Genomic DNA, 20,009 nt, shown 5'->3' with positions numbered 1-20,009 from the left:
ATGGCGGCTCTGCCCGCGCTCGCCGCGCTCAAGATGGCGGCGGTTCTGCACGCATTCAAGATGGCGCCCCTCCCGAGTCGCGAGAGAGTCAGCACTCAAGATGGTGGAAGGGGGGGGGGGGGAAGCCCCTTCCTTTTGCCCCTCCCTTAGTTCCTTCCGTTGTGCTCTGCGCTTATGTCGCCGGGGGAAAGCGCGACTCTGTGTCGGAGCCGCCCTGCCGTCGGAAGTGGAGGAAGGTTTTGGAGGGAGGACTCGGCAGAGCGGAAGTCGCTGAGGTGGACGGAGGTGGCGGCAGCGAGCGACGATGAACAACAAATTCGACGCGTGAGTCGGCGGCGGGGCCGTCCCCGACCGCCGCTACCGCCGGCCCGGGGGGCTGTGCGGTCTCCCCTGCCCCCCAGCCCGCCCCGGGGCTTCCCCCCCCCCCCAGCGGCGGCGCTGCCCCGGCGCCGTTGGGGCGGGACGCGATGAGTCACCGGGCTTCGCACAGCCCCGTTCTGCCCCCTCAGGACGGCCCGGCCCGGCCCCGGGGCTCCCGCCCGGTCCTGAGGAGAGCGGGCTCGGGGGGGGTGGGTGGGTCTGGCGGCATAGGGCCTTGCTCGCGACGAGGGGGTCCGCCTTCTGGCCCCACTTCTCTCTCCTCTTTTCCGGCCCTTCGCAGGGAAGGGGGCGGGCGGCGAGACCTGTGGGGCGCAGGGTGCCGGCGTGGTGTCTGCCCGCCCGGGGGACAGTCTCCGCTAGGCTTAGGGGCGGGGAGAGCTGGGTGGCTGAGAGTCAGCAAAACTGCGGTGGGTGGTCGCCTTGTTTGCCTCCCAAGCAGTCAGGTTTTTGTGCAGCAGATCTCTGTCCGTTATGAAGTGCTTGACTTTGTCCTAAAAAGGCATTTTGTTGCAGGCTTCTGCTTAAAAGTGTGTACCTAAGGTGCTTGTGATGGGCTCTGGGCATGACAAATCCCATCCGTAGTTTTCACTGTGTAGGTTGTCAAGTGTAGCTTTCCAAGCGCGGGTGGCTCTTGTGTGACATAGGAGCTTAGAAGCAGGGGCTGATGAGGCTTCTCGATTGTGACGTACAGGACTGTCATTCATTCTTTATTTCATTAACCAGTTTGAAGGATGATGATAGTGGAGATCATGACCAGAACGAGGAGAACAACACACAGAAAGACAGTGAGAAGGAAAAGAATGATCGAGAGAAACCACAGAGTAGTACCAAGAGGAAGGTAAGGGGCTGGCACCTGTGTTCTGTCACTAGGGCGTGATGGTGGAACGCTAGAGTGTTCTCAGTGCGGGGATAAGAAGAACACGTCTTAGTGTGCTATGGTCACTTTGTATACTGTTACTGCTGTAATGAAGATGGGGGGCTGTGTTAGCATTTGTTTAACTTGACATAGCATTCGGGGTATATGATCTGAGGGGTGAATGCTCCTTTCACAAACGCAGCTAATGCTCTGGCCGGCTTTTGAATGGGGAAGTGGGGAGAGGAAGGGGGAATGACTGACTGACTGACTGACTGAGTAGTGACTTGCAGTTGGCTTTCCAAGCTATGCTTTTTTGCCATTGTTGAAATAATCCTTAAGACGGGATCTGTATGAGGGTAAAGTAGCCTAGTTAGGAAGGCAAATACCCATCCTGTTTTTTATCTTGTGCTTAGGAAGACTGTACTCTCTGAAGTAATACAATCCTTATAAACTTGCTGTAGGCTAGTGGAGAGTAGGGATTTAAACCCTACTTGCTCTTGTAACAATATCAAGTGATGCAAGGTGATGGGTTTTTGGTGTTTTGGGTTTTTTTTTTTTTTTTTCTCCTGGCACTTGCGACTCTAGGGTAAGGACTTCTCATCTACCCATTTTATGCTCTTTAGAAACCTTTTTATTGCAAGTGGATGGAGACTGGAAAGTGATCGCTACCTACTGTTAGCAGTGGGTTCTGCCAAAGCTGACATAACAAGTTTTGAGACAGACTAATCCTTCCAGAGTCTTAGGGTGTTGGTTGCTTGGGGGAGCTGCTGTCACCAGGGAGTTATAATTGCTTTTGGATCATGATTCAGTGTAAATGGGCTTTGCTCTTCTCAGGGAATGAGAATGGCTTTTTCTTTTTCCTTAATTAAAAAAATTAAGCTCTTCTACTGCCCCTTTAGTTGGTCTATCTGTTTCCTTTGAGAAACTCACAGTCAAGGACTAAAACAAAAACTTAGTAATACTGTCTTTAATTATGATGAGGGTTACTTTGCGTGACACTCCCTCAAGCATAAGTTTTGTTACTTCCTTAGCCATCCCTGTACTGCAAATTTCTATTATTCTTTTGAAATAGAGTCAGCTGCTGTTAACCTAATGGTCCATGCCAGATAGTTAACAGAGATGGTATTTTTCTATGAAAATGAGGATGAGTTGTTTGTTTTACACTCGGTAGGGGCGGGAATATGTAGACCACTGATGCCCTGGATGTTACTTTTCCCATTCCCCTTCTAGAGGAGTGAATAAGGAATAAGCAAGCTTTTCTGTTCTGCAGGCTGTTGTCCCAGGGCCAGCTGAGCACCCCCTGCAGTATAATTACACTTTTTGGTACTCCAGACGAACACCTGGGAGGCCTACAAGCTCGCAGAGTTATGAACAGAACATCAAACAGATTGGCACCTTTGCCTCAGTGAGTATGTTCCTGTTGTTCTTGTCACCTGGGCATGGTGTGGTTGTCTTGGCTGGCTTAACTCCTCTTTGTTAGGGATATGCACGTGCATGCTCTGCTCTTCGTGTTGGGCAGAGGAGAGAAAGTGATGTGCCACGATTTTACAGGTGAGATTTTGAATTGCCTGCAGCAGGTGACATGTCTAAAGCAGTTCTCCTTTGCCCTGTGCTAGATAGACATCAGTGCCTGCAGTAATGGTGGAAGCTGGAATAATAATAGCAAGTGAAAAGAACTCCTGTTTAGCTTAAATTGGATAGCTGGAGCGGAACTTGGCGGGTAAGCAAAGAGAAGAAGGGAACAGCTTTTTCTGTGTGTGGAATTTGAATGCTGTGTAGTTGTACAGCCTGTTTTTTGTCTGTATCTCCACCACAAACGGTATATTTGGAACAGGCGTCTGGTCTGCTATACGTAAAAGTGGCTGATGGTCTTGTGTCCTTTAGCTGTCTGAAAGTGATTGAGGTGTGGTTTGGTGTTGCAGTGAAGTTTATTTGAAGGCAAACAGCTGTCCCTTCCCCTCCCACTCTTTTTGATGGTTTGTTGCTAGAATAACTTGAGCATACCCTGGAAGGGCAATGTTGGATTGTTGCATAGTACCGATAATCTGAAATAGTCATTAAGATCCCAAGAGACACAGGAAAAAACATGTCCTTAGTTGCAGAGGCACCAAATATAATGCTGTTCTCAAGTCCATTGGCTGCTTGGTGCCTGCTTGGGTTATTTCGGGAACTTGATTGTTAGGACAGCAGAGGAATTGCCTTTTTTTTTTTTTTTTTTTTTTTTTTTTAAATCTTACATTTTCCTCCAGATGGTCTAGGGTCTCCTGCAAATGTTAATTCTTCCCATCAGTAAATCTCTCTTCTGCAATGCTGGAATTTGTAAAAATATCCCTTTATCCCTTATGGGGGCTGCAAAAAGATGCCTGTCTGGGCAGCTAGCTTGTGTTATTGCATCTGCACAGGGTAAGAATGGGAAGAATAGCTCTAAGCATGTTGAATCACAGGTAGCTCCTGCTCCTGTTCTCCTATGTTATCAATTGCTTTTTCATTCAGTGAATGAACAATTTATGTATGTATTCTCCCAGCTGTCATGACAGCAAGCCCAAATTGCTTGGACTGAGTGTGGCTGCTGTATGGTGATCTGGCAATAACTTTTCAGACTGTTCTTTAAATCAGTATGGACTTAAAATTGATTTTTAGGTCCTTGGAGGACAAACTTCACACATTCTGTTGTCTGCTCTTTGCTGCAAAGAATTTGTGGTTGCTGTGGTGGGCTAGAAATGCTTGATCTCAGTTAGGATGGGCGGCATTGGCCAGAAGATCTGTTAACGTGTTTGATTCCAAATATTCTGTTAAAGGTGGAGAGAAAACAGGTTTCAGAAAGAAGTTTCTGAGGCTAAATCAGGGTTCAGATGTAGTCTTTGCTTTTGATTAGAATGCCCTGAAAGCTTTTAAACGTTAACCGCTAGAGGGCATATTCACTCACTGTAAGAATTTAATTTCTACACTGCGTTTGGATGCGTCTGAGAAAAATAGATTGCTTCTGACCCCACCTCAGTCTTGGTTCATAATTATATTGGCTGTAAAAGGAAATTCCTGCTTGGACAGTAGAGATCAGAGACTGGAGCAGAATTCCAAGTGGTGACCAAGTCATCAGGGTCTCTCTGATAAAGTACTCAGGATGATTTCTAACCCCTGCGGCTTCCCTGCTGGTCTGCTTAATAGCTATTGTCTTACTGAGTATAGTTCTCTTCAAATGTGGAAATTACTAGAATCTTCCCCTGGTGCCTTTTTGTTTTAAAGATCCAACCTCTCTAAAATTCTTTCTCGTTCAGAGAATCTCAAAGGATAAATATTTTATTTTTAATATTTAAAAAAGTAGTTCCGTTGCCTTCAGACTAGACTGTTTGACGTGAATGTGGAGATGTTGTTATGAAAACTGGTGTTTTTGAAGTGGTCAAAGTGTACTGTGACAGATTGTAAAAGGAAATAAGAGACATTTAAATAAAAGCTTTAGCTTATGCCTCTTAAAATCTTCAACAAAGTACCAGAATGTGTCTATTGTCTTAAAACCCGGGTACAAAAATTCAAATATAAAAAATGTCTCATTTGGAGGCTCAGTTTCTGCGTTCCCTGCTATGGCAGAGAACAGTGGTTAATGCAGGGCTAGTGTAATCTGGTATGCATAAAGAGGCTTGGTTGTAGCTGATGCACTTAATGTGTCCACTAATTGACTTTGGGAGGTAGGATTTACAAGACACTGTTCTCCAGAGCAGTGGTTATCCCAGCATAGATTTCTTTTAACAAAAAACAAGTAGCTTGTGGAGGCATCTGTTGAATATCTCAAATGGTCATCTGCCAGTCAGAAACAGCTTCCATCCCAAGCACTCATCCCATGAGTGCTTTCTGGGTGTCCTGCTCAACACCCCTGTGACAAGGAAGTAGAGTACAAGAGGGGAAGGTGGCCTCCTTCAGCTGGTATAGAACGAGGAGTCTGTTTTTGTAGGAGACTTAGCTCTGAACAGTGTGGGCAGCCTGACTGCGTGGTTTGTGTCATTGCAGGTGGAGCAGTTCTGGCGGTTTTACAGTCACATGGTGCGTCCTGGGGACCTGACAGGCCATAGTGACTTCCATCTTTTCAAAGAGGGGATCAAACCCATGTGGGAGGTGAGTTGGAGCTCTCATTTCTGCCTTGATATTTTCCCAGAGTATTCTGGAAGTAACTTTCTGCAGAGAAGGGACTTTTGTCATTAAATGGCACGCCAGACTTCCCCTGGAAGCAGCTTTTCTCTTGGATTGTCCTTAAAACTGTCCTCAGAGCTCTGTTCCATCTAACCTGGCAGCTCTGTGAACTGCTGGCAGAGGAGAGGGCAGATGCAGAGGGCTGCTAGCAGCACTCCCCCAAAAGCTGCAGAACTGCCTTTGTGGATTCTGGAGGATCTCTGGGCAGCATTGCCTGAAGGATCCCAGCTAAGCTCTATGCCTCCTAGATATTGATGTCTGCCTCTTGTTATAGCTTCAGCAAATGACAGCAGTGTGGTGCTTTCCTCTAAAAGGACTGAGCCTCTGTAAGGGGAATTCAACAAACATAAGAAACCAGTCCTCCTCCTTCAGATGAAGGAAGGAAGAGGTGCATGGGGTTAAAAGCCCTGCAACTGTACGTAGAGCTGGGGATGAAAAGAAAGCTTAGTCCTTCATTCCCTTTCTATTTCCAAGGCACTTGGTTTGTGTCTATTCATTCATATCCAAACTGTTAAAAAGAAGAAGAAAAAAAAAATCTTTGCCTAACGAATCATTTTTCTGGTTCTTGGCCCGCTTCCAGCAATGACCAATACTATTCACAATATGAGAATTTTATGTGTTGCTCTGACGTACCTAATTATGCTGCATGGTCCTGAGAAATTTATATGTGACCCTAGTTGGCAATTACTTTAAGCAAGGTGTTTTATAGCCAGTTACTGCAAATACAATTTATACAAAATGTTTAACCCTCTTTGGACTCCTAGTGAGCTAGCTGCTCTGATAGTATGTTAACCAGAGGTTCCACAGGTTAATGATACCAGAATTTGTATAAAGCATTATCCTGTAGCCATGTTAAGATGTGGGTTTTTTTGCTTTGGGGTTTTTTTTTGTTGTTTTTTAAGCTCTGGTCCCTTTCCCTTCTTGTATTTGGAGAAGAGGACCTGGGATCTGGAGGCTGGCCTTCTCTTTGCTCCTTGCTTTGTAGGGCTTTCTTTGTTTGTGCTCCTTTCTCTTCCATGCTAATCCTACTTACTGTCGTCCTTGTAGGTGCATATATGAGGAGCCATTCCCACACATAAATTCTGTATGTGGCTCTGATCTTTTTCTGGACCCTTCTCTGCCTTTTCTGGGTAAAGTCAGAAGCACTAAGCATTATGTTCCCGTGTGATTTACTGTGCTGCAGATCATTATTATTCTAGTAAAGGGAAATCAAATGCTTGACTGAACCGAAGCTTGTTTAACCTGAAAGAATACTAACAATAACCATAAAACACACAATACAGCATCTGCCTCCCAAGTACTGTTCTTTTTCTAGCTTTGAGCCTGCTTAAACCACCTTTGAAGTATTTTGAGCAGTATCGTTTTCTTTTCTGACTTTTCTGTCTCCATCAGTCAGTGTGGAATGTCTCTGGAGAAGTTTATCCCAACTCCCTGCTTAAAGGCCAAAGTCTAGATGGCTAAATTCTGAAGAGTGGAATGTTCATAACTTGGAAAACAAGGATACTTGATCAGAATACTTGCATCTGTTGAGAGTCTGCCACATTCCTAGAACTTGTGTTGATTTGGATTCTTCACCTTGCGTGGGGCTGCTGTCATGCTTCGAGGATTTGCCCAGAGCTGACACCTTCTCTTTTCAGAATGGGTTTTGGCTCGTACTTGGAAACCCGGGGACTGGTGACTGCTGCTGTTATGCCAGCACTTCCATGTCTGTTTGGGTTTGCTTCATTAGGATTTCTCTTTGAGAGCACCCAAATGTTTAATTTTATCTGAGCCCTAAAGAAACTTTAAAGCTAAAATGAAGTGAATTTTGTTTCATTAAGATGTAAATACTTGGACTGTCTCAGCTAGCATGTTTACGGTGTGTCCTAGATTGGGAGAGGGGATTGCTGATGATTTGGCTAGGGGCATTCTGTGTTGTGTAGTCCTCTCTGAATTCTCCTGTGTTCTTTCCTATTTCTGTTCTAGACCTGTTGTCATCTTCCCTTCCTAACTGTCTTCTCTTTGACTTGTTCCTACCGCTCTCCCTTTTGATTTAGATGGAATTCATGCCCATCTTGCCTCATAAGACTTCCCAGTTACAATGCCATCCATACAAGGGAATGCCACTATATGCTGCAGATAGGAACTGCTGTTTGACGTGGACGTGTGTGCTTTGATGCAGGGTGGTCTGTAGTTTCAGGTTTTTTTCAGGTGCAACGTGTGAAATATCGAGATGACAGATTTAATGCTTAGCCTACATTTGTCCCTTTGTCCTTCCCCCTCATTCTGGGGGTTTCCTTGGGCCACCGCAATCTGGACCAAATCTTCAGCTCTGTGTGTGACAGAAAGAACTGATTCTGTGTTTACACTACTTGTGAGCAAAAGAACTTGAATTTGAATGGACGTTGCCGGAAACGTGGAAGGAAAGTGTTTCTGCAATTTGCTTTTCAATAGCACTTTGCAAAGTGTTTCCCTACTTTCCATGTTCCGTAATGAGGGATATTCGTGTTTTACAAGTAGAATTACACATACAGGGAAGTGACTTCACTTTAGACAGAGGGAGAGTCAGTCTCTGGTTTAAGCTTAGGGTTCTTGCCTTCTGGTTTTGTGTGCAGACGGTAGGCCTGGTGTAGAGTCTTTGCTAGTGGAGTCAAAACACTAGAGCTTGAGTTGTCAGTGTGTAAAGCTTTCTCTGGAAAGCTTTACGTCATTGGTTCAAATACTTTGTATTCAAAATAAATGGTACACCTCCCTCTCTGCTTGTGTTGGGCAGCAGTAATAATGCTTTAGCTTGAAAATACCTTCATTCTGTCCCTAGTGCCCCACCCAATCAATATCTGCTCCCATCTGTGGCTCTGCTGTCTTGTGGAAAGCAGAAAAATAGCTAGAAGAAAACAAATCGATTTCTTGCCCCTCTTCCTAGGATGATGCCAACAAAAATGGTGGTAAATGGATTATCCGTCTGCGGAAGGGCTTAGCGTCACGATGCTGGGAGAATCTCATTCTGGCAATGTTGGGAGAACAGTTTATGGTGGGGGAAGAAATCTGTGGGGCAGTCGTCTCTGTCCGATTCCAGGTAAGCTGTTATGAGGACTGGCATGTGCTTCCATTTGGCAGGGCTACAAGAAATGCCATCTGCTTACCTCTTGCATACTATTCTGTAGGAGGATATTATCTCAATATGGAACAAGACAGCCAGCGACCAGGCCACGACAGCCCGGATACGTGACACGTTACGAAGAGTGCTCAACCTACCTCCCAACACCATCATGGAATATAAAACGCACACCGACAGCATCAAGTACGTGTGGCGTGACAGGGGGAGGGCCCGCTGCTGGTTGCATGTGTGCTTGAGCGATTTAATGCAAATCGCAAGAATTAAGAGAAGCGCTGATGTGTGCTGGGGCTTTTCACTGCGAACAGGAACACGAAAGCAGCAATCGTTGCTAGTGTGCTTTGAAAGCCAAATATCTGTGTCATTATCATGCTGTTGTTAGGGACGTTTGGTTATAATAGTAAAACCTTGTTCTTGAAGTATATAGTTGTGGGCTTTGTTAGCAATCCACCTAGTCTGTCACTGGGCAGCCCAGTGTGGAACTGTAGCTTGATGTATTCAAAGACGAGATTGCAGTGGGGGGACGAGATCGTTTGAATGAATAGAGATTCTGGGGAATAAAGTGCGGAAGCTAACGGGGATTTATAGTGCTATTAGACTTATAAATGTTCTTGGGAAAGTGCTGTGTGAATTTACAGTGCTGTACAAATGATTTCTAATCATAATAAACGCCGTATATTAAGTCTTTCAGGCCCTGGTGACAGAGGCTCTTTAACAACACTAGAAGATCATGGTACACAGAGAGGACAGCTGTATTTTTAAATAAACCCATTATAGCTTACCATACCAAGCTATTCAGGGTGACTTTTATTTCCCACAAAGTGACAAGGAATTGCATATATAGGTATTAGTTATAAGTGAATAAATACTCTTTTTTTTTTTTTTTTTTTTTTTTTTGGCTTAAGTGCATTATAAACCAATACACTGATTAGGTCATGTTGATTAAATGAGCACTTGGGAGAGGTGTACACTGAAAAAGGAAGTGTAACAAATTAATAAGGCATTGGTAGACCAGTGAGCTTTCCAATGCAGCCTGTAATTAGGGTGCAAGTACCTTACGTGATTTCCTTTCTTTACACTGCCTTGTCCTTTCCCCATGGTCACCCTCTCTTCAGTGTGCTCTCAAACGGTTTGGTGAGCTCAATCCTGTTTTTAGCAGACAAGTATCTTCTAGTTGCTGCCCGTTTTGAGTGTGGGTCACTCTAGCAGTAATACGAAGGGCTTGTTGAAGTGCCTTTAGGCATTCTCATGCTCCATATGGCCTCCCCCTCCTGTGTGCATAGGAAAGAGAAGGGAAGGGGAAATTATTGTTATTAAACCAAATCTTTCCCAGGCAGCTTCAGTTTCTACAAGTTCCCACTTAACTTCTACTGTTGGAATCTCTTATTCATGATTTTGTAGTAGCTTTTCTCATGCGTTTGCTGCCAGGAGAGGGCACTCTTCACTCTGTCCATGTTGTGAGGCTGCCAAGTGCTCATGCAGACGCGCACCTGCCTGTTGTACTTCTGTTCAGCAGTAGCAGACTGCAGGCTGCGATGGCGAGGCTTCGTGTGAGGAAGGAGATGTTTCTCTTCTCCCAGTCTCTGTACGGAAAGTTGTGTCCTAAGCCAGTGTTCCAGCTGTGGTGTTGGTTTGCGTAGCAAGGTTACTGTGGAAATGATGTGGTCTTTCCCATGTACATTAGCCCCTTCAGACTTCCTAGGACAAAGAATGCTGCTACTGCAGTGTTCGTAGCTGGTTTTGCTACGGCTATGTGAATTTTGTGTGGTGGTGCATCTGGTCTCCTGGTCTTATTTCCCTGCAATAGTGTAATATGCCATGCTTGTGGCCCTCTCCAGCAGAGCATAAGAGCTTCATTTTGTTCCGCTGACATATAGCACGAGATGAGCTTGTTCAAGATTAACAGGTGTTTGAGGAATCAAGTTCAGTAGCTCAGATTACAGCTGGGAACAATTCTTAAATAGGGGCAGGTTGGCTTGTCTCCCACTTGTTCTTCTCTGAGTTGGAGTGATAGTCAGAAGTTGCTTTAATGGCTTCCTAGTGAAGTGGATCTAAGCAATTAACCTTAAGTCGTTTCGAGAATCATGGCAACTCATCCCCTCTCCCCCCCACGCCGTTGCCTTGCTTGAGCAGCACCAGTCTGATTTCAGTGCTGTCCAACATCTCCTTCTAATGGCGCTGGTGTAAATTCAGAGCAGAACTGCTTGTCGGTGGAATCTCTGTGTAGTGATGCATGGAACAACGTATTGTGCCTTTCTCTACTGGTACCAGTGCTAGTATGGAGGAATCGCAGGCAGCAAGCAGTGGTGGCTGCAGAGAGGTGACAGTGCCTGCTGTGTTGACAGAAGAGAGCAGGATAGCCCCAGCTTTCAGTCTGACTCTGCTTGGCTATGCTTTGTATCAATAAGGTTTTCTCACTAATGAAGAATCTCTTGTGCAACTAGTTTCATCTTCCATAAAGTCTGGCTCCTTTTCCTCAGCCATCTATCAAGCCCTGTTGAAATACTGTCCGTCATGAATAAACTCCACTTATGCTGCACATGTACCATGTGATTTATGACTCGGGAGGGCTTTCTAGCCAGCACTTTCTATTCACACTCTGGCTGTGTTTTATGAAAGGCTCTAATGGAAGAGCTGTGCTGTAGGCTTTGTCAGTGCTACCTTTCCAGAGGGCCTGTGGCATTTTTCATTTGTATGGGCTGCATCTCTCCACTAGAGCTCTGCTCATGTGCAGGGTTTGATTGGCATTGATTGTGCTTCAGGGAAGGGAGCATGCTTAGCAAGAAAAGAACAGGCGTTTCTCAAAACCTTGACTTTGGGTAGTGAATTGACCTGGATTAGCTTTTGACACACTGAAAATGAACGTTTCTGTAGAAATTACTAGTGTGCCCCTCACTGTGGAACCTGAGCGCTGTCGTGCAGGTTTTATATGTTCCTTTTGTGATGTTGCATTTCATATTACCTCATTTTTAGACACCATTTTTCATGAGCTGTCAATGAGGCTGCAGACCCCTTTGTTTCAGAAAGTGGTGGTGCTGCCAAGCTGCGTTTGAAAAGTATCTGTTGCTTCACAGCTATGCCAAGAAGCTATTCTGCATTCTGTCCTTCCTGCTCTTGGTGGTGGGGCTTGCGCATTTAGCTAGATAAGCAGATCTTTCACTGCAATTTTGTTGTGTTCATCCGTTCTCATGCTTGTGATATTGACAAGCTGCCCAAATGCCAGAGAGTGGAAGGGTCAGCCTAGTCTGTATTAATTTCTAAGCTTGCTAGAAGAGCTAGAGCAATCTCTTGGACTATGCTTAATTCCGGGGGATTTATAGTACCTTAGGTGTTACAGTGCTGGGCACCTGAGAAGAACATGGGTGACGTTTTGTGGGCTACTCTGTTTCAGTACCTGGAGAGAAATCTCTTCTCTTTGTTCCCTCAGAGGTCATCCTTTAGACTGTTGTTCATAAACCTCCTCAGCTCTGAAACTGGAAATTTAGGGAACTTGTAATAATGCTTCTGTTTCTCAGGGATGTAGTGAAACACTTCATATGTTTTGCATCTGTGTTGTTAGCCTTGGAGGTGACATAGTCCAGTAGTGCTAGTGGGTTAGACAGTGGCAGTCCTGTGGTTTGGGGTTTGGTGGTGTTTCTTTTTTTTTTTTTTTTTTTTTAAAAGAAAAAAAACCACACGCGCGCGCGCACACACACACACACCTCCACAGCCTCTTACTTTTGCTGTTGTAGGAGGTATACTGTGCTTTTTTGAAATCAGAGTGTCCCTGGCCCCAGCCCAGTCATGTCTCACTGAAGCCACTGAAAATATTCAGGTATCTGTAGTGGGTGAAATGCAATTGGGAGAGGGGTTGAGGGGAGCAATTGCTGTAAAGTTTGATTTTTTTTTTTTTTTAAATTTATTTTTTTTTGGAGCTTTGGGATTTGAGCTTTTTTTTTTTTTATTTTTTTTGGAGCATGGCTGTCCTGCATAACCATTTGCCCTGCCTGGGGTTATCAGCCTTTCTTTTCTGCTCTCATAACTGTGTGGTCAGTGACCATCTCCCGTACTGAGAGCTCCCACCTGCAGTACCATCCAGGAAGCCCAGGCAAATTCAACAACGTTGCTTCGTTGGCTCACAGAGACCAGACATTCATTGTGTGGCAACAGAGCTGGCTTCCAGTGAGCTAGCTGATCTGGAAATATTTTGGTTGCTGTGTGACTTTATGGATCGTCCTGTCGGCTTTAAAGCAAGGCTGCTTTTTCTGAAAACAAAGCTTCAGTTATTTGTAAGTGCCTGCTGCAGTGAGAGCTGAGCAGGGTATAAAACTCTCCCTTCCTTTCAGAGTCACCACTGATAACTAATGGGAGGGCTCTAGTAAATGAGAAGAATGGTTGATCTTAATAGGGCTGGCACTGGGTTCATTTCACTGCAGGCAGCTGGAGAAAATGACCTCAGACTATGTTTTAGCTAGGAAACAAGCAGATATCCTCTGGAGGGAATAGGGGCATGCACAGTAAGAAAAGTGAAGGGGGAAGGTTCTTTGGAAAAAAGTGGGCAATGGGATCTTGAATTTCAAGTGAAACAGATGAAAAATCCCCACGGAAGTGGTAGGTGTTTGTCACGAAGATGAGTGTCTGTGAGACAGTAAGCTGGTGGTTGTGTGCTTGTGAGAGGTCTCCTTTGTCGTTACATCAGAGTTCAACTGATTCTGCAAGCTCTTGTGTTCCTGTAGCACCGGTTTCCGTTTGCTTGCTATTTCCAATAGCTTTAGAAAGTGATATTCCTCAGTTCCCCCTGCAGTTGCGTTTGTGTCATCTTTATCTTTGACTGTACCTTAAGTGCTGCAGGCAGGGTTAACCTTTTCTAAAGCAAGATGGCTTGCAAATGGGACCTGTACACGCTATCTGATGCCTGTCAGTAGAATCACAGGCACTTGGGTCTTGCCACCTCTAGAGAGCTGTGTTGCTTCACGCTCATTCCATCAAGTCTGAGAGGAAAAATAAAAGCTGGAGGAGAGCAGTGAGGTTCCAGATCTGATAGCTGTTCTCTTCTGAGTCTCTGTGATACTCCTTTAATTCGTTTATCGCTCCATTCTCCAATTTCAGTAACATTTCCAGTGGTTGGTACAGGTCTAAGAACACTTCCTTAAACCTGGGTTTTGAAATGATGGATTCATTGATTCATTCATCACAGAATGCTTTATTCAAAGTGTCTATGACTTTGTGAGGCGCCTTTATCTTGGTGGCTTGTCTCTTACCAAAGAAGTGACTATAACCTGTTTATTTCATGTTTCTTTTCAAGGAGGTCAGCTCAGATGAGTTCATGTCAAGGTCAAAGTGGCTTCCCTATTTGCCTTTGCTAAAGATGCTGCCTGATATTTGAAGGAATTATTTTAAGCTGAGAGAAAAATATCCCAGGTCTTTTAAAGCTGTCTGGTTTTAGGCCTGTCACAAGTTCTTGACTGGCTTTGGACAAATGCTTTAAGCGCAATTACTCTGAGAGAGCGTGGGGAGCACCTAGGAAGAGGCTATGTTGCATTGGACACCATAGCCGCAGAGTGTAGCGGGTGATCGGTGCACTGAGAGGTTGCGCACGTGGTGGTGGAAGAGGCAGGCCTTGGTGAGTGTTGTGACAGTAGCGTGCACTACAATAGCTTTTTATCTCCTTTTTTTTAACTGGGGAAGGAGATGGTAGGGAAGCAGGGCTGCACAAAAAAGTACTGAAGGTGAACTGCTAGGGTTTAGAGATTGAGGGCTGCGTGGAGAAAACAGCTAGTGCTGCTTGCACAGTCTTGGCTTTGGAAAGTCCCTTGAAGCTGCGGTGGCTGTTCTTCCTCTTTTTTGTTCTCCAATTTACCTGATGGGAGAAAGGGTGCCCTTCCTGGGTCCTGAACCTGGGCAGTGGGGGAGGGAGCGGGAAGTTTCAACAGTTGTGGGTCAGGAGTGAGAGCGGAAGAAAAGCTCTGGCTGGCTTTATTTAGCCTGCTAATGTTTCCATTTCCCATCTGTTCAATGGGAATAACCTAAGTGTTGGGGATCAATTCACTGAGTATCTGATCGCCACACAGACAGTATAGCAATAAGGTACTAAAAATGTCTATACATAAAAATAACCTCTTAGACTCTCTGGCACTGTGCCTTTGGCACATCACAGGTCATAAAGATTCTGCCAGCTGAAATTAACTGGCAGCCTCCTCGTTCAGTGCAAAGTGGAGTGCAGTTTGCTCTGCTAGCACAGCTTAGGTACATTAGGGCAGACGCATCCTGGTGGATTTTTTCAGTCGAGTCAGCAGATAGTTGGAGTAATTAGTACTATAATATGTATGAGGGTCTTAACTTAAAGACTCTTGGCTGAAAGAGCTTTTGCTGTATGTCCGTGAGAAGGACTCGGCATCTGAAGGACTGTGTGCATGATGTTATTGGGATGTTGGAACTGGGAACTGCTTGGTTTGAAAGAGTTAGTAAATGATAATTATGTTGACGATTAATCTGCCCTTGTGTCCCTTCTGCAGACAAAAGTTTGGGGAGGACTGTGAGAGGAAAGAAAAGCTGCAGTTAAGGGTGAAACTGGTTAAGGGTGGAAATGTGGAAATAGAAAGCATGGATGGTTGGAGGGAAGCTATGACAGTAAAGAGACTTTAGCTATGCTGGAGGTATGGGCAGTTTTCCACCTGGTGTTCAGCAGCTAAGATGGACTCTTTCAAAAGAGGGATTTGCTGTCCTGCATTCTAGGAAGGCAGTGTCACAAAATCCATGTTGGGCACCATGATGACAAGCTTCTTGCCTGTGCCCTCTTTGTTGAGTTCCCTGCAAGAATGTACTTGGGGTACCGTCGTGTAGAGCACACGTGACACCCGCTCTGCTTGTATACTCTCTGTTTATTTGGGCTGTAACTTTGCTAGGAAAGAGTGTATGATAACCAAACTGCTTTTGCAAGTGCTGAATGGGTGCTTGACTCTGTGAGGTATAGATAGGAGCCAGCCTGTGGGTTCGTTTCAGGCACAGGTGATGACTAATGCAGCATGTCCATTTCTGGACTCTCCTGCCATGTTGCAGGGGCCTGATGAGGCAGTTCAGAAAACAAGATTTGAGGTGGCTGGCAAGTACCAGCAACTAAATCTGTGGAGCAGACTGGGTTTATGACTGGCCTGGGTTCCCTTTAAGCTCTGTCCAGCTCTGCGGGGCTTTTTGGGTTCTGTAAATGGTTTGGTGTATGCTGTAAGCACCTGCACTGTTTTGCTGGGCGCAGAGAACTGAGGTTTTTTTCATGTCACTGATCCCAGAAGATAATAGTCGTGCTCGCATTAACCTCAGCATCTTTTCCCTGAGAGGGCTTTCAGTATGCTGCCTTCGTAAAACAGACAGCAATTTTTCAGTCTGCTAGCTTCGTCCATAAGTAACAGATTCTCCACCAGGGAATGCAACGTTAGGCCTGTCCCTCTAACTTATCTACAAACATTTTCATTTCAAATAGCTGTAGTGTTTTTATTGTGGTTGTCATTAACAGTGCAGGTTTACAAGAGGAAATGAGACTTTCTAGTAACAATTGGATTTGGCTGCCTGATCGAAGAATGGCCTAATAACTAAGCTGTGAGGCATGGGAAAAAAAAAAAAAAAAGTGCCTTTTGGGGGGATTACTACGTATGCAGGTATGTGGTAAAACATGAGGCAAGTAACTGGCTGAGTTTAACCAGCCAAGGAATGTGATAATCTTCCAGAAATATGTAACATCGTCTATTTTATTAGCAATAGGAAATAGATATTCCATTTGTGCCTGGGAAGGTCATACCTGTCTCTGGGTATTAATGTAGCTATATCACCAGCAGCCAGTGGGAACGCTTCGTGTCTGTGCAGAACTTTAAAGCTGCCTTGTGCTGTCAGATGTTTGGCTGGGTTTTAAGGATGCTTCTATCCACTAGGGCTATCAGAGAATATTGCCTTGCTCTCTGAAGACAAGTGCCTTTCAAACGCCATTGAATGTTTCTGCTCTCGTTAAAAGTTAAGAAGCATTTGATCTGAAGTGCTGTTTTTTTTTTTGTTTTTTATTTTTTTTCCCTCTGGCTTGCCAGGGCCTGGGAGGAGTTTCATGGCCTGGTGAACAGCAGTGGCCGCTGATCGAACGCTCCCCTTCCCTCTGTCACACCCAGGGTAGGGCCTCATCTTTCTTCCTATGTGACTGCATGGCATACCTCTCAGCTTCTCACCCTCTTCCTGTGGGCTGGTGCGTCTCCTCTTGCCTTGCGGGCCCGGTGCTGGCTCTTTCCCAAAGGTCAAAATGATTCTTTGGACCAAAGACACCGACACTCCTAGTGGTGTCCATTCACTCAGCATTTTTTTGTTAATGTATCCTCCATCTCTGAAAGGCAGTTATGTCCCAGACCTGGTCCCAGGAGGCTGAGAGGTATGTCTTCAGCTTGGGTCTGTTGCCTAGGGTTGACTGTTAGCAGATATGGAGCAGTAAATGATTGTTAAGCACATCCATGTGATGACACAGAGAGGCGCCTAGAGCTTGGCATATGTGCCTTTGCTCTTGACAGTGGGCTGGGGCAGAATAAAAATAAAAGCATGTTCAGGAAGGGCACACTGTAGCTACTGTATTTAAATATAATAGTGCTGTGGCTAACGAGATGAAACCACCCGTTACTTCTGTTAACGGCAACCAACCATATACAGAGAAAATAGCTGAGGTGAACTCAGTGCTGTTGTAAGCCTCGCAGCCTACATTGTTTTTTCACCTCTTACCCACTTACCTGATGGCAGGTCCCTTAAAAAGGGCTAGCACAAGGCTTAGTGATGAGAGTTGTGTTTTGGTCATAGCTGAGTGGGAGTGCTCCGTTGCTGAGTCCCAGAGCACAGGAACCTGCTCAAAGGGAGGGTTACATTGCCGGTTCCCACCCCGTGGGTGGTTTGTAGCTGCCCAAACACAGCTGAGCTCTAAGGGGCCGCTGGGAATGAAGTGCTCCCAAAACCTGCCTCCACAGCTTTGGGAAAGCAATGCTCCTATTAACTTGCTCTGAAGTCATGGGTGAAAATAATGTCTGTCTTTCCTCACAGGATTGGCTTTTTTGTGAGGATTAATGGTTACAAAATGTTACACAAGCACCTAGTAGTGTTTTTATTGTTCAGTGACATTCAAGTGACCTTCAAGAAGAGGAAAGCTAACTCATTTCACGAAATACCAGTCTTAGAAGGCAGTAAATGTGCCGAGTTTATTGGTAAACAGTGATAGAGGTCATTTAGCTTTCAACTCTGTTGGGTTACCTATGCTAACCAGGGAGAGTAGTGATGAGCAGAGGAGGCTGGAGCACCCTGATAAAGGCAAAAGAAGGGGAAATGCAGAAATCAGTCCAAGAAAGAGGTAACCAGAGTATGCTGTCCTTCTATTCTAATGTAGATAGCACAGGTGAAAGTACAGCAGGGGATGAGAAACCGAACCACTGTTGGAGATTAACTGCAATCCAGTTAATGAATCCTGAATCATGTTCCCAAATTGCAGTACAGCCTACCTTGCTCACAATTACAAAGGTGATCCCCAGTCTTCTGCAGGTGACCTCCAGCATGGGTTTTGCTGTCAAATAATAGCAAAGTAACTTATTTAACTCCCTAAAGTGTTTTTTGACTTCTTTCTGCTCCTCCAGCTCTCCAGCCTGCCTCCTGGAGATGTTCAAGCATGCACTGTGCTGTGATGTTGCAACTACCACATGGCTCTTAGTGGCAGGGTCAAGGGTTTAAGCAGGATTTTACAGTTCTACAATCCATTTTGTTTCCGAAGCTTCGAGCTGCCTTTGCTCTCCAGCAAAGCTCTGCCAATTTGGTTTAATGTGTGCTGGGCATCCTTGGGTGGTTGGTTAACTGCCCTGTCCCTGTTAGGGGAAGGGATGCATAGTCAGACAGCTGCTAAAGCCATCCTCTCAAAATAATTGTGATCTCACTTAATTCCCTTTGGGGTTAAAAAGGAGGAAAAAAAAAAAAAAAAAGCTATTAACGTGTAAATGTGCCTTGCCTATTGCTGCCGCTCACAGGTTAGCGGTAAGCATCAACACAGGTTTCTGTGTTGGGTCCTGCCCCATCTTCAATCACTGCTGTATGTTGCAAGACTATAGAAATGAAGGTTGTGGACCAGCAGTCCTTTCTGTGTCAGTAACCCTTGTGACTCGCATGGCAGTACTTATGTGAGTAAAAGCTGCTGGAAAATCTATTTAAACTTGGGGAAAATGTCCTTCTCGGATTAAATGTTCTTTTAAGGTAGGAGAAACCAGATGCCTAAACTTGTTAAAAGCATGACAAAAGGAGCCTAGATAAGAGGGACAAGAGGTAGGAGAGGATGCACTGTCATTACATTTGTGCTCCAGACAGAGTCCCTGAGGACAACTGTTTGGGAAGGAAGAGGCCTTGCGAGTTGTTTAAGATACCTCGGGGAGGTTTATCAGTGCCTATCATATCCTTTGCTCACAGGGAATATCAGCTTTTTGCTTCCTGAGGGATGAACCAGAATCTCCTTATGTTCCCAGTGTTCTGGAAGAGCAGTTTGGCTTAAGTGGAAAGTCTCCGGATAGACAGTAGATCTACTCAGGAGGTTTAACTAGCATTGATTGGGGTGACAGCACGAGGATAGCAACACTTGTTAGCCCTGCTGGGTGGAGTGGGGGCACTGTGATCTGAAGGAAAGCACATCTTTAACCCTTTTCTTCCCTCTGTTTTCCAGAGATAATTCAAGCTTTCGAAATACAAAAATCACATTGTGAGAACAAGAGTTGGCACTAAGCTCCTCTCTCCGTGTTGAAAGCACTGAGAGGTCTCCACCAGTGCCCTCCGACCTCTGAAGGGACTCATGGGCCACTCTCTCACACTCCTCCTTGGAGGAAGGATCCATCCGACGCCCTCCAGCAGCGGTGATAATAGAGGCTGATCTTGTCATACACAAACTTTTTTTTAGCAGTGGGGCGGGAGGCCAATCTTTCAATTAGCAGCGTGCCCTTGAGGCCACGTCTTGCAGCACTTTCCTCTCTTTCTCTACACGGCATGCAGGATCTCTGGGATTCTGCCTTGACGTCAGAGCCTTTTGCTGAGGGATACCAGTATTAAAAATCTCTCTGCAGCTGGGAGGAGCTTCCCAGTTGAGAGTCAGCCCCATGGTTTGCAAATGCGCCCCTTTCAGCTCTGCCAATAAATTATTGGGTCTCTTTGTTTCTTTCGGTCTCTCTTTTTTTTTGCTTTGTCTAAAAATTAGAGAGATGGTGTTTTTCTAGTCTGTGGTAAGACTTCAGGTCTGCTTCTGCTAGTTGCATGAGGCATCTTCCCCTGAGCTGCCACCTGCATGGCCCCTCTCTGAAGCAGCAAAGCACACCAAGTGCCCATATTGCCCATGCTCCACGGTGTTTGTGGAATTATGTGGGCACAAGAGTGATGGATACAACACCTTGCTTAAAAAGGAGATACTTCCTTTGTTCCTGCCCCTTTCTTATGCTCTGTGGTTAATAGGGCTGTGCACCCAGCCCTCCTTGCTGGGGATAG

The 20,009-nt window shown here is 45.3% G+C and overlaps 1 protein-coding gene across 4 annotated transcripts; it reads left to right on the top strand.

The window, feature by feature from the left end:
* The first annotated feature begins 142 nt into the window (after positions 1-142).
* On the top strand, positions 143-19,680 carry EIF4E2 (eukaryotic translation initiation factor 4E family member 2). Of its 4 annotated transcripts, XM_068954086.1 has the most exons (8): positions 164-324; positions 1,105-1,219; positions 2,508-2,642; positions 5,240-5,344; positions 8,322-8,474; positions 8,563-8,699; positions 16,565-16,643; positions 19,201-19,680. In XM_068954086.1, exons 1-7 carry the CDS (start codon positions 305-307, stop codon positions 16,608-16,610), a joined length of 711 nt encoding a protein of 236 aa, XP_068810187.1. In that variant the 5' UTR covers positions 164-304; the 3' UTR covers positions 16,611-16,643; positions 19,201-19,680. The 4 variants fall into 4 exon arrangements, with proteins under 4 accessions (XP_068810188.1, XP_068810191.1, XP_068810187.1 ...); XM_068954087.1 differs by lacking the exon at positions 16,565-16,643 and having other exon boundaries at positions 143-324; XM_068954089.1 differs by lacking the exon at positions 5,240-5,344 and having other exon boundaries at positions 173-324.
* The last annotated feature ends 329 nt before the right edge of the window (positions 19,681-20,009 follow it).

This window comes from Struthio camelus, chromosome 9 (assembly GCF_040807025.1).
Source record: "Struthio camelus isolate bStrCam1 chromosome 9, bStrCam1.hap1, whole genome shotgun sequence".
NCBI lineage: Eukaryota > Metazoa > Chordata > Aves > Struthioniformes > Struthionidae > Struthio > Struthio camelus.
The sequence above is the reverse complement of the archived record's forward strand: the minus strand, read 5'-3'. Positions and strand labels throughout refer to the sequence as shown.

What these genes read in the sequence shown, in the direction of transcription:
- EIF4E2 (XM_068954086.1), top strand. Translation starts at nt 305, where the DNA reads ATGAACAACAAATTCGACGC. An exon ending in AGAGTAGTACCAAGAGGAAG is followed by an intron (nt 1,220 to 2,507) that starts GTAAGGGGCTGG and finishes TCTGTTCTGCAG; the next exon opens with GCTGTTGTCCCAGGGCCAGC. An exon ending in GGATCAAACCCATGTGGGAG is followed by an intron (nt 5,345 to 8,321) that starts GTGAGTTGGAGC and finishes CCCTCTTCCTAG; the next exon opens with GATGATGCCAACAAAAATGG.